Source organism: Prionailurus bengalensis, chromosome B3, assembly GCF_016509475.1.
Source record: "Prionailurus bengalensis isolate Pbe53 chromosome B3, Fcat_Pben_1.1_paternal_pri, whole genome shotgun sequence".
Lineage (NCBI taxonomy): Eukaryota > Metazoa > Chordata > Mammalia > Carnivora > Felidae > Prionailurus > Prionailurus bengalensis.
In genome coordinates, this window is record NC_057355.1 from 52096207 (window position 1) to 52109612 (window position 13406).

The 13406-nt window shown below is 37.0% G+C and overlaps 1 protein-coding gene across 13 annotated transcripts in view; it reads left to right on the forward strand.

Annotated features, from left to right (window-relative positions):
• Nucleotides 1-13406, forward strand: part of MYO5A (myosin VA) — a 195604-nt gene that overhangs the window by 76103 nt on the left and 106095 nt on the right. For all 13 annotated transcript variants that reach the window (XM_043555398.1, XM_043555402.1, XM_043555404.1 and 10 more), the window contains exon 5: nt 11185-11341. In XM_043555398.1, the coding sequence (XP_043411333.1) occupies nt 11185-11341 (157 nt within the window). The remainder of the gene's footprint in view (nt 1-11184; nt 11342-13406) is intronic.

Consider the following 13406-nt stretch of genomic DNA (forward strand, 5'->3'; position numbering starts at 1 on the left):
AGGTTTTGCGCTTGTGAGCACAAAGCCAAATTCAGGGCTCAGGCTCACAAACCGAGTTCATAAAGTCCTGGACTGAGGTCAGAAATTTAACTGACTGAGCCACCCAGGCAACCCTGGGTTTTCTTGACATAAATTAGTTTATATGCATAACCTTGGTATAATGAAAAAGAGCTCTGTACTAATCACACATGCATCAATAAATAACCATGTAAGGTTCAATCTCCTCATCTGCCTTAGTCTCAGTTTTATTACCTATAAAATGGAGCAATTTCACTGGATGGTTTACCTTGACACTTATATAGTATTCTGTGGTATGCGTTTGTTACCTTGTTGTTTCATGGAGACTAATACATAAGCATTTTGCTCTTCCTAGTAGAGAGCAGACTATGATAAGGAGTTGTGTAGTAAAGCAGAAGGAGCATGGTATAGACTTTCTTCTTGGAAATCAGGAGGTGTGGTATGTGACATTCGTAGAGCTCTGTTCTAAACTTGGATAAGCCATCTAACCTCTCTGTGTTATTTTCCCCAATAAGGAAAAAAAAATACCTATTGTGCTTACTTCAAAGGTAAAAAGTATATTAGATGATAAACATAAAAGCACTTTGAATAGCATAACATAAAGACTTAATGAATCACTATGTTGTACACCTGAAACTAATGTAACATTCTATGTCAACTATACCTCAGTTAAAAATTTTAATAAGTATTTAAGTATAGGCTGTTACTATCATCAGTCCTCATCATTATGAAGTCTTAGGTCTATATTCTCTTTTCATTTACTTTAGCCTCTCATCTGGTTATATTCTTTAAAAAATTTTTTTTTAAATGTATTTTTAGTTTTTGAGAGAGAGAGAGAGAGAGCACGCATGTGTGTGCATGTGTGTACAAGCAAGGAAGGGGAAGAGAGAGGGGTTGGGGGGAGGGAATCCCAAGCAGGCTCCATGCCCATTGTGGACCCCAACTTGGGGCTTGATCTCATGACCATGAAATGCAACCTGAGCGGAAATCAAGAGTCAGATGCTTAACCAACTGAGCCACCCAGGCACTGCCCCCCTTTTTTTGTTAATTGTTTTTTTTTAATTATTTTTTTTATTTTTATTTTTTAGAGAAAGTGTGTGCAAGCAGGGGAGAATGGTAGAGGGAGAAAGAGAAAATCTTAGGCAGGCTTTACGTTCAGCTCATAGCCTGTCATGGGACTTGATCCCATGACCCTGGGATCATGACCTGAACTGAAATCAGGAGTCAGACACTCAACCAACTGAGCTCAACCAACCCAGGCACCCCTATTACTCTTGATTATTTATTGCTAGGCCTTTTCTTAGGGTGGCTCCTTCTTTCATTTGGCTAGGCACTTTTCTTTTTAATATTTTTTTTCAACGTTTATTTATTTTTGAGAGATGGAGAGAGACAGAGTAAGATTGGGAAGGGGCAGAGAGAGAGGGAGACACAGAATCTGAAGTAGGCTCCAGACTGTGAGCTGTCAGTACAGAGCCCGACATGGGGCTCAAACCCACGAACTGTGAGATCATGACCTGAGCTGAAGTTGGACACTTAACTGATTGAGCCACCCAGGGGCCCCTAGGCAGTTTTTCTGAAGGCTTCTCTGTCCTGAGTTTCATTGGCCTGCTATTATAGATTATAAAATCTCTCCTGTTACCAACTGTGACTCTGCTGCCCTGTGGTACCAAGTATCCTATTTATGCAAATAGACTTGAAATAATATATGCTACCTGATAAGGAACTTTAGGTATGATATATAAAGGTAGATTAACTTGTATTAAGAGCTACCAGGTTTAGATGTCTGCTGTGCAAGCATGGGAGCAGACATCATCACCCCTGCCTTACAGGTGAGGAAACTGAGGAAAATAACTTGTTCAGGCTGTCAGCCTAATAAATAGAATCTAGGAGCTGGTATTTGGTTCTAGCTTTGAGACTCCAAAACCTTTCTTCTTTGTCATTTTCTTATTTTCAATTACACTCCCCTATTCTAATACATTTACTCCCTCAAATTAACATTGCATACATAAATTTTGCATGTTTTATTCAGCTTAGAATTTCCTTCTCCATGCTCCTGTTTCTGCCCGATTTTTATGTATTCTTCATGATCCCACTCAAGTTTTACTTTGAGACTACCTCAGCTCCTTGTATATGACTGTTCTTCAGGATTCTTGAAAAATTTGGCACTTAGTGGGTACTAGCTGCCCCGTAAAGTTGTAGAAGCATTAAAATACAGTAAGTATGAGTCTATAAAAGTTATAAATATATGTAACTGGCTATTTCTGTTAAGGCACCTTTATATTAAGGCTCTGTAGTGATGGAACAGAGAATTCAATTTGACATGAGAGGATCTGATAGCAGTGTGACCGGTTTCTCAAGAATTGAATGACCTTAATTGTCTCTCTGACTCTCTAAAGCACAGCTTTCACCAGTGTGCCAGCACATTCTATTGATAGATTGATTGATTGTGCAAGCAGGGGAAGGGCAGAGAGAGAGAGAGAGAGAATCCCAAGCAGGCCCCATGCTGCCAGCATGGAGCCTGATTGAGGGCTGAAACTCACAAACCGTGAGATCATGACCTGAGCCAAAACCAAGAGTCAGATGCTCAACCAAGCCACCCAAGGTGCCCAATAGTTTATTTTTGCTTTTGTTTCCTTTGCCTTGGGGCACTTGTCTAGTAAGAAGTTGCTTTGGCCAAGGTCAAACTGGTTGCTGCCTATTTTCTTCTATAGGATTTTGATGGTTTCCTGTCTTACACTTAGGTCTTTCATCCATTTTGAGTTTATTTTTGTGTATGATGTAAGAAAGGGGTCCTGGTTCATTCTTTTGCATGTCACTTTCCAGTTTTCCCAGCACCATTTGCTAAAGAGACTGTCTTTTTTCCATTGGATATTCTTTCCTGCTTTGTCGAAGATTAGTTGGCCATACATTTGTGCGTCCATTTCTGGGTTATCTGTTCAGTTCCACTGATCTGTTTTTGTGCCACTACTATACTGTCTTGATGATTACAACTTTGTAATACAGCTTGAAGTCCAGAACTGTGATGCTTCCAGCTTTGGTTTTCTTTTTCAACATTATTTGGCTACTTAGAGTCTTTTCTGGTCCATACAAATTTTAGAATTGTTTGTTCTAGCTCTGTGAAGAATGCTGGTGTTATTTTGACAGGGATTACATTGAATGTGTAGATTGCTTTGAATAGTATCAACATTTTAACAATACTTATTCTCCCAATCAATGAACATGGAATGTTTTTTTCATTTCTTTGTGTCTTCTTCAGTTTCTTTCATAAGCTTTCTATAGTTTTTAGCATACAGATCTTTGACCTCTTTGGTTAGTTTTATTCCTAGGTATTTTATGGGTTTTGGTGCAGTTGTAAATGGGATCGATTCCTTGATTTCTCTTTCTAGTGCTTCATTATTGGTGTATAGAAATGCAACTGATAGCTGTATGTTGATTTTATATCCTGTGATTTTGCTGAATTCATATTATCAGTTCTAGGAGTTTTTTGGTAGAGTCTTGGGTTTTCCACATAGAGTATCATATCATCTGCGAAGAGTGAAAATTTGACTTCTTCCTTGCCAGTTTGGATGTCTTTTATTTCTTTGTGTTGTCTGATTGCTGAGGCTAGGACTTCCAACACTATGTTGAACACCAGTGGTGAGAATGGACATTTTGGTTGCGTTCTTTTTGTTTGTTTGTTTAATTTTTAATTTTTTATTGCTTATTTATCTTTGAGAGAGAGAGAGAGAGAGAGAGAGAGAGAGAGAGAGAGAGAGAGAGAGCATGCACCAGCAGAGGAGGGGCAGAAAGAGAGGGAGGCACAGGATTCAAACCAGGCTCCAGATTCTGAGCTGTCAGCACAGAGCCCAATGTGGGGCTTGAACTCATGAGCCGTGAGATCATGACCTGAGCCAAAGTCAGATACTTAACTGACTGCGCCACCCAGGCACCCCTTCCCTGTTGTGTTTTTGAGCTTAGGGGGAAAGCTCTCAGTTTTTCCCCATTGAGGATGATATTAGCTGTGAGTCTTTTGTATATGTCCTTTATGATCTTGAGGTATGTTCCCTCTATCCCTACTTACTTGGAGGTTTTTATCAAGAAAGCGTGCTGTATTTTGTCAAATGCTTTCTCTGCATCTATTGAGAGGATCTTGTGGTTCTTATCCTTTCTTTTATTAATGTGATCTGTCACATTGATTGATTTGCGGATATTGAACCAAGCCTGCATCCCAGGAATAAACCCCACTTGATTGTGGTGAATAATTCTTTTAATGTATTGTTGGATTTGGTTTGCTAGTATCTTGTTGAAAATTTTTACATCCATGTTCATCAGGGAAATTGGTCTGTAGTTCTCCTTTTTACTGGGGTCTTTGTCTGGCTTTATAATCAATATAATGCTGGCTGAAGCCACATCTTTAAGTCATCACAGTAAAAAACATGGCTTTGGAAGAAAGCCTTATATCACGTGAACATAATATTTCTCTTTTTAACAAGTGATTAAATAAGAAACAATTAGATTGATTGCCTGCAAAAAAGTAAACCTCTAGATTTTGTTTAATGCAGACATGTTCACTTATAAGCTAAAAATTAGATGCAGGTGCTTGTACACTTACCTAAAGTAAATGGCAACACCCAGTGGATGGCTATCAGAGAGTCAACATCAACATGGGTGGATATATTAAGTTGTGTTCAGCATGAGTCAGGTCTGAGGTTGGCATTACTTAGCTGAGTCATGAATGACAAGGATGTGAATGAGAAGTATGCTCATTAAATTTGCAGAGAAGAGGTTGATGGTCTTAGAAGATATGAATAGTATTCAATATGACCATGATGAACTAGAGAGATTACATTTTTTAAAGGGTAAAGTTCAGAAGGAAAATCTATAAAAGAATACACCTGATATAAAATTAAAACTTAATAGATACAAGAAAAGGTTGGGGTGACCAAATAGATACAGGTATAAAGACTAGATAGATATAGATACTGAAAACCAAAGAAGGAAAATGGACTACGATGTAACTCTTCTCTTTCATTAACCCAGAGTGGCTATTCTATTCTTGAATATTTTTTCCCCTGAGATTTCAGGTGTCTCTATATAATTTAATTCCCATTGCCTTCTTCCTATACAACCTAGTTTTTCCTAATCATGTAAAAGTCAATTAAGGCATCACCTTTTCAAGAAAGTATTTCCTGACATCATCTTCTTACATCTCCCACCAATTTCATATCCTTCCTCCCTTGTTTCATATTCTCCTGGATAGACCTCTTTTCTAGCAATTACTTCCCTATATTTTAACTATACTTTCAATAAGTACAATTCTCTCTCAATAAACAATGGCCCCAGAGTCTTTTATCTTCATAAAATGATTGGCACATTGTGGCTGTTCATTACATGTTTTTTTAATAAATGAATGAAACAGTATTTTTAGGTGGGGGCTTTTAGTTCACATTAGAGCCCCTGTAACCACCATTGATAAAACAGGTCAGAAGAGCTTACCTCCAAGACACTCAGTACCCAGGTATTTGGTATTATTGTAGAGGCCCTTGAGAGAACTGGCCAAGCCGGAAATCATAAATCTTTGGTTCATGCAGCCTTAAGATGGTCCAGATTGATCTGTCCTTGATGAAGAGTGGAGAATCTCTGTTCTTTAACTTGGTTTTGTCTGGCTTTTGAAGTGATATCTATATCCTTCAAGTAGAAAGAAGGTTCTTGTAATATAAGGACAAGAGTACTTGAAGCATTATAAATACTGACTGATCAGATAGTCAAAATTTCAAAGAACTATAAATTATTATTTACACATATATAACCATTTAAAGCTCACAGCTCAAATTAATAGGAAAGGGTAGCCTATGATATTCACCTTGAACCATAAATTTTTAAAAATTTTTTATTTATTTTATTCAAGTAAAAATAACACAGTGTTATACTAGTTTCACATTTACAATATAATGATTCAGTAATTCTATACATTATTCACTTTTCATCACGATAAGTGGACTCTTAATCCCCTTCACCTCCCACCCACCTCCCTTTTGGCAACCACCAATTTGTTCTCTGTATTTAAAAATCTGTTTTCTTTTGGCTTTTTTCCTTTGTTCATTTATTTTGTTTCTTAAATTCCACATGTGAATGACATTATGGTATTTGTCTTTCTCTGACTGACTTATTTCACTTAGCATAATATCTTCTAGGTCCATCCATATTGTTGCACATGGTAAGACCTCTGTCTTTTTTATGGCTGAATAACATTCCATTGTGTAAATATACCACATCTTTATCCATTTATCTATGGATGGATACTTGGGTTGCTTCCATATATTGGCTATTGTAAATAATGCTGTAGTAAACATAGGAGTATCTCTATCTCTATCTATCTATATTTTCAAATTAGTGTTTTTGTAGGTTTTTTTTTTTTTTTTTTTTTTTGCTAAATATCTAGTAGTGAAATTACTGGATCATAGATAGGGTGATTCTATTTTAAAATTTTTGAGGAACCTCATAGTGTCTTTCACAGTGACTTCACCAGCTTGCATTCCCACCAACAGTGCATGAGGGTTCCTTTTTCTCCACATCTTTGCCAACATTTGTTGTTTCTTCTCTTTTTGCTTTTAGCCATCTGACAGGTGTGAAGTGATATCTCGTTGTAGTTTTGATTTGCATTTCCCTGATGATGACTGATGACGAGCATCTTTTCCTTGTGTCTGTTTGCCATCTCTATGTCTTTTTTAGAAAAATGTCTATTCATGGCTTCTGCCTATTTTTAAATTGGATTATTTGGGGGTTTTTGGTATTGAGTTGTATAAGTTCTTTAAATAGTTTGGATGTTAACCCCCTTATTGGATATGTCATTTGCAGATCTCTTATTCAGTAGGTTGCCTTTTTTGTTTTATTGTGCAAAAGCTTTTTATTTTGATAAATAAAAATAGTTTAGGGCACGTTGATGGCACAGTCGGTTAAGCCTCTGACTCTTGATTTCAGCTCAGATCATGATCTCACAGTTCATGAGCCCCACATTGGGCTATACGCTGTTAGTGCAGAGCCTGCTTGGGTTTTTCTCTCTGCCCCTGTCCCACTTGCACACACACTCTCTCTTTTTCTCAAAATAAATAAATACACATTAAAAAAATAGTTTCATTTTGCTTTTGTTTCCCTTACCAAAGGAGACAGACATATCTAGAAAAATGTTTTCTACAGCTGCTGTCAAAGACCTTACTGCCTATGTTTTCTTCTAGGAATTAAGGTTTTAGGTCTTTAATCCATTTTGCATTTATTTTTGTGCATGGTCTAACCAAGCGTGAACCATAAAATATTTGTCCCTGATGGTTTTTTCTGTTTTCTCCTCATCTCTGTCATACTTTTCCTGTTTTTCCTTTTGTGTGTCTTTATTATGTGTTAACCTTCTCTCATCTGTGTCTCTGCTTGGCTCCCCACTTCTACCTATCTCGCTCTTGTTCTATCTTTTGGGCATTTCTTCGTATGGCCACATAGAACTGAAAAACATTTTAAAACTTTATTGTACCTACAAATTTCTACTTCCTGTGTTTAATTTAAAAGCATTTAATTGCATTGCCCGGGTAGGTCAGTTGGTCGAATGTCTAACTCTTGATTTCGGCTCAGGTCATGATCTCATGGTTTTGTGAGATTGAGCTCCACGTTGGGCTCTGCACTGGCAGCATGGAAACTGCTTGGGATTCTCTCTGCCTCTCCTGCACTTGCACTCTTTCTCTCTCAAAATAAATAAATAAACATTTATAAATAATAAAAGCAGGTGAATTGATTATTTTACATTTTTCCTCATTGTAGCCCTTTTTTGATTTTGGCCATCTTAAATTCAGGGATCCTCCAGAGAAGAAATGTTGCTCATTTCAAATATGGCCACTCAAGACCATCTGAGTGTCTATAGGTCTGTCCTTTCCCAACTATTCTGGGTCCTAAGAGTTTACCTTGGCTAGAGTGCAGGCTGTAGACCACCCAAGATTTGAAAAATCCACTCCAGAGTTAGACTTTTAGATTATAGTACTTTAGAATTTGAGAAGGACTTTGGGTACTATTTAATCTTAAAGATGAGAAAACTGTGACCCATAGAGGTCATGCAATTGTTCTAAGCTACGTACCTGGTAAATGACAGATCTAAAATTAGAACCTGGATGCAAAGGAGCTTATATAATGAAAGAGTGGTGCTTATTTATATATTGGAATGCTCTACTAACCTTGGTAAAAAAGGGAAGCCTGCCAAAAAGTCAGGGAAATATAAAAGAAATAATAAAATCCCTTTAAAAATTTTAAAAACTATTGATCATATGGATCCAGGATCCTATATCCTAGAAAAGGAAATGTATATGGCATGTGCTTTATATCAGTGCATATATGTATGTATTTGTCCAAATCTCTGTTAATTTGAATAGTTTTTGATCTTATCATCTTTAATATTTTTCTTCTTCCCCAGATTATAGGAAAGGGCTATTTCACATGAACTTTTAGATTTTTGATATAACATTTTGATATTAAGACTTGGAAGTAGCCTTTTAAATGCAGTACAGTTTAGAATAGCAGTTCCCATTAATAATTTCGTCAGACTTGTGGAAGCCTCCTCACCTTGTTTGCTCTTGGAAGGAGTCCTGTCACACAGGCACAGTGACAGAACTGATCATGCAGAAATTACAAAGAGATAATTTTTCCACTCATACTGTAGAAGGGAATCCAAAAACTATTGATACTATGCCTTGATTAATGTATCGAAAAAAGGTGAATTCTGGGGACATTTTAAATGACTAAAAGAAAGTGCACTGGCACCAAAATGAGAACTGTTTTATTAGATGATTTATTTTGAAATCAGCCATGAATCAACAGAGGCAATGGGAGTATTCAGTTCCATCTGTAAATTCAAATAAAAAGAAAGATGATGAGATGATGAGTATGAGATTCCATGATGTGTCATAAAAATGGGGATTACATGCAAGCTTGTACTATACAAATTAAACATTCCTTAGTGTGTCACCTTGATCCTCCTGATTTTCCCCACAATATGGGAGTCTGGGTGTTAGGAATAGGCTGCTATCTGTCCTGGTAATGTGATGTAAGTGTGCATACTCAGGCCTGAACTGCGTACTCCTACTGTATTTTTCAAGGTCTATAAAATAAGACAGTTAGCCTCATTTCTCAAAAGAAAAAGAAACTTTTCCTCAGAAAAGTCCTAAATTTCTACTTTGAAAATTTACTGCCAAGTACTGTGGATTCTATCACTTTGGTGTCCCTGAAACCCATCTACCTCTCTCAGTCAGGACCACCACAACCTTTACTCACACTTTGATAATTTTACATCTGGACACCCTGCTGCCCATAGTCCATATTGCTGCCAGAGTGATTTTTACTAATTAGATTGTGTTATTTTCTGTGTAAAACCCTATAATGGCACTCCATCATTTTTAGGTAAACTTCAGATTCCTTAACCTCTCATGTAAGAAATTTGTGATCATGTTCTTGGTCATTTCTGCAACCTTATCTGTCATAACTCCATGTTCCAGCCAAATTGAATTATAACTTCTCATTATAATTATAATTATAATTATAATTATAACTTCTCATGCTTCTGAGCTTTTATTTTGTTGTCTCTTTTCCCTGGTATGTTTCCTTTCTGACTTCCTCGTCCCTTGCTTTTTCCTAGTTATCATTCTAGACCTTGTTCTGATATCTTCTCTAGGGAGCCTTCCCTGATCACCTCTTCCTCCTTTCAGTGCCCCATCACAAGTATTATAATCTTGAATTACTAGGTCTCTCATTCCTGTTAGACCGTTCACCACTGAGGACACGGATCCCAGCTTATTTAATTTGTATCCCTAGTATTTAGCACAATGTTTGGCATGTAGTAGGTGTTTGATAGGTGTAGTAGGTATATTTGTTGGATAAATAAGTCTCCTTTTAAAGATAAAAAGATCACCTTCTATAGTAGAATAACCTCCCCATCTTGTGGCCTTGTAGGATAGTCCCACTAAAAATCTTTGATATCATCCTGATCCTGTCCCTTTGCAAATTAAGGGCAAAAATGATACCACCTTTATGTACTTGTTCTGTTATTTTGATAAAAAGCTGATTGCAGGTTCCATCTTAGGAAGTACAATTTCCTACTTCTGTCCTAGTAGAAATTGTAGTCTAAACAGAAAGATTTATTCTTAGGCTAGGTTGCTCATTGAAGTTTTATTTACTTATAATCAATACACATTTATTGAGTTTCTGTGATGTGTCGGGCTCTGGATTAGGTGCTGGATATTAAAGGTAAAGATTATCTAGGTCTTTATCCTCAAAGAAATGATAGTCTTATGAGCAAGTATATCAGAGTTTTTGAGTCATTGTGTGGGTGAATTAAAGAGGTAATAGTAGTTTTTGAGTTGTGACATATTTGAACAAATCACCAACAAATAAATGAAGCGTTTCTTCTCTACTAATGAGGACACTTTCAGCAGAAGCTGGAGTTCGTGGGAGACATTACTTTAAGGACTGTTAAATACTAGACAATTTATAATTTTAATAGGATTTCTTTTAAATTCCCTTGCTGTGGCTCCTTTCTCTTCTGAGGTGATTGACAACAGTACTGTAGTATACTAGAATTATTATCCAGAAATTAAATAATGTGTTTGAGACATGTACACACAAAAAATTCAGAGACCCTCTATTACAGGTTCACCTCAGATGTGATGTTCTCTGATTCAATGCTTTATATCTTCTTCCCTCTCTCTGTTCATTACTAGTTTATGAGTAGTTATTTTTTTTAAGTTTATTTATTTATTTATTTATTTATTTATTTATTTATTTAGAGAATGCACATGTGTGTAGGGGAAGGTCAGAGAGAGAGAGAGAGAGAGAGAGAGAGAGAGAGAGAGAGAGAGAATCCCAAGCAGGCTCTGCACTGTTAGCACAGAGCCCACTGTGGGGCTCAAACTCACAAACCTGTGAGATAGTGACCTGAGCCAAAATCAAGAGTCAAATGCTTAACTGACTGAGCCACCCAGATGCCCCTGTAAGTAGTTACTTTTATTAGGAAATATCATTCTTATGTTCCTTCCCACATTGCTGGACATATGAACCAGGAGAAATTCACCATGGCTCTTTGATGAGAGCACAGAGGAAATAATGTTAATAACATTCAGGAGTGGGCAGCACTGACAGTTACTCTTCTTTGTTTTACAGAGATGAACGAAATCAGTCCATCATCGTAAGTGGAGAGTCTGGGGCAGGGAAAACAGTTTCAGCTAAGTATGCCATGCGATACTTTGCAACTGTAAGTGGTTCTGCCAGTGAAGCCAATGTTGAGGAAAAGGTCTTGGCCTCCAACCCCATTATGGAGGTAAGACAGCAGCAGCCTTGACCTTGTTACTATATTTTCTTAAGAAACATGCCCAAAAAATTGAAACAGCACATGTAAGAAAGTTGAGGATGTCCTGGCCACTAAAAGTAGGAAAATACTTTTCCACATATTAGTAAGAAGAGACCTCAGAAAAGTAAAAAGTCAGTAAGGTAGACATTTGAGTAAAGCCCAGCTATGGAGGCATTTACTTTATTCCATAATCCTGCACTTTTAACCTACCTTTGAATTGTTGCCTCTAAATAGCTGGTAGTGGTATTTCATTTTCTAAATTTCTATTCTCCGAGTTATTTGACTCCTATCTATTGTTCCTTGTAGTAGAAGTGTGTTCCTCATTTCCCTCTAATTCTGAGTTCATAGGATTCTCCATGCTCAAGCATGAAGAATTTTATCATCCCTTTGCCCACATTTCATTTTCTATACTTAGTACAACCTGTTAGCCTTTTCTATATTTTCCCCCCAGATTTTAACTATAAGCTTAAGTCATGATCTTATGAACATTTTTCTTCTTGTTTTTGTCTAGCATATCACAAAGCTGTAGGCTAGAAAAAGAAATTCAGTACAATTTAATAAATTCCTGAGAAAGGACAACTACAAAAGGATGTGCTTTAAAAGGTGAAATATGTATACAGAGTGGAAATGCTCATTCCAAAGAAAGTGGACCTGTTTGTGTGAGAATTTGAATATTCCAGGATTTGTAGTTAGATAATTATCTGTCTATTAATACGATTTTAAGAAAGTCAAACATTTTTGCAAGTAGTCCCATTAAATGGAGAAAAGTATTTCTCATTAATAATGGAGAGAAATTATTTTAGACAGGAACAAACCTTTCTCATTGAGAATTCAAGTCAGCATTGTTTATTCCTGTTTTTTTCCTTTGTCAAGCCTTATTTGTCACCCAAACACAGACGGAGTTTAGAACTGGCCTGGTGCACCTGTGGTACAAGTGGTTTTTGCAATAATCAGTCCAGAGGTAATTGTGCCTGGTTTGCAGTGCCATGTGTGACACTTCAGAACAGAGTGCTGTGACCCCTTGCCCACAGGGCTGTCCTCCAGAGCAGCGGAACTTCTGTTCTTGGGATTGAGAGGACAGGATATGCTGGGGAAGTTATGGGGCTTCCTGGGCTAAGTGCACTGTGGAAAGAGAACTGGAGAAGCTTTCTGAAGTGGCACAGACTGGGGGAAACAGAGGTTTATGCCAAAAAGAGTAGTAGAGAATTTAAGCAGATATTAAGATTTCGAAAGAATTTAAGCTACAGATGCCAACTGTAGTGCTGGATGCCACAGTTAATATTGGGGAAATATAATCTGTAGAGCCATGTTTTGGGTTTGGGGCAGAAAACAACAGGCCTTTGCTTTGCTTCTTACCATCAGTTTGACTGTTTTTGGTCACAACAACAAATTCTCTGTATTTGGCAATAATTTAGCTCATTCTTAGTCCCTAATGTCAGAATATCCCAGTCTAAGTTGTGATGGCATCCAGGAACCCCACCTTTTCTAGGCCTGGACCGTATAATAATGTAAGTCCAGAATGAACCTTCTAGAATATGTCAAGTTGATTGACATATTTTATGACTTTGCTATATTCTCATTCAAAAAATAGTACATCGGTTTTTCCACAATACATAGTTCACTTGTGTTAGCAGGAGAGATAGTAGAATGGTCACAAATACTATTTTTTAATATGTACTTAGAAAGAATTTACTTTGTTTGCTAGACTGAACAAAAAAATTATGCTTAGCTATTCCCTTCTATGTTGTATAGTTTTTCAAAAGGAATTTGGATTAAGAAAGTTTGGCACAGAGAGAACTAATTTTCAATAACTACAAATGAGGGCATACCAATTTCAAAGATTAAAGTGGAATGTGGGGCTTAAGAATGGTACCAAAGGGTTTGCAGTCATAGGAGGAAGACAGATGAAATATTGAGTATGTGACCTAGAAAGTTTGTAACTTTAAACCTGCTTCTCAAGACTGCATCTCTATATCAGAGTCCTTTACTGTGATGTCAAGGATGGCATGTCTGGGTCTCCAGTGATCTGAAACTC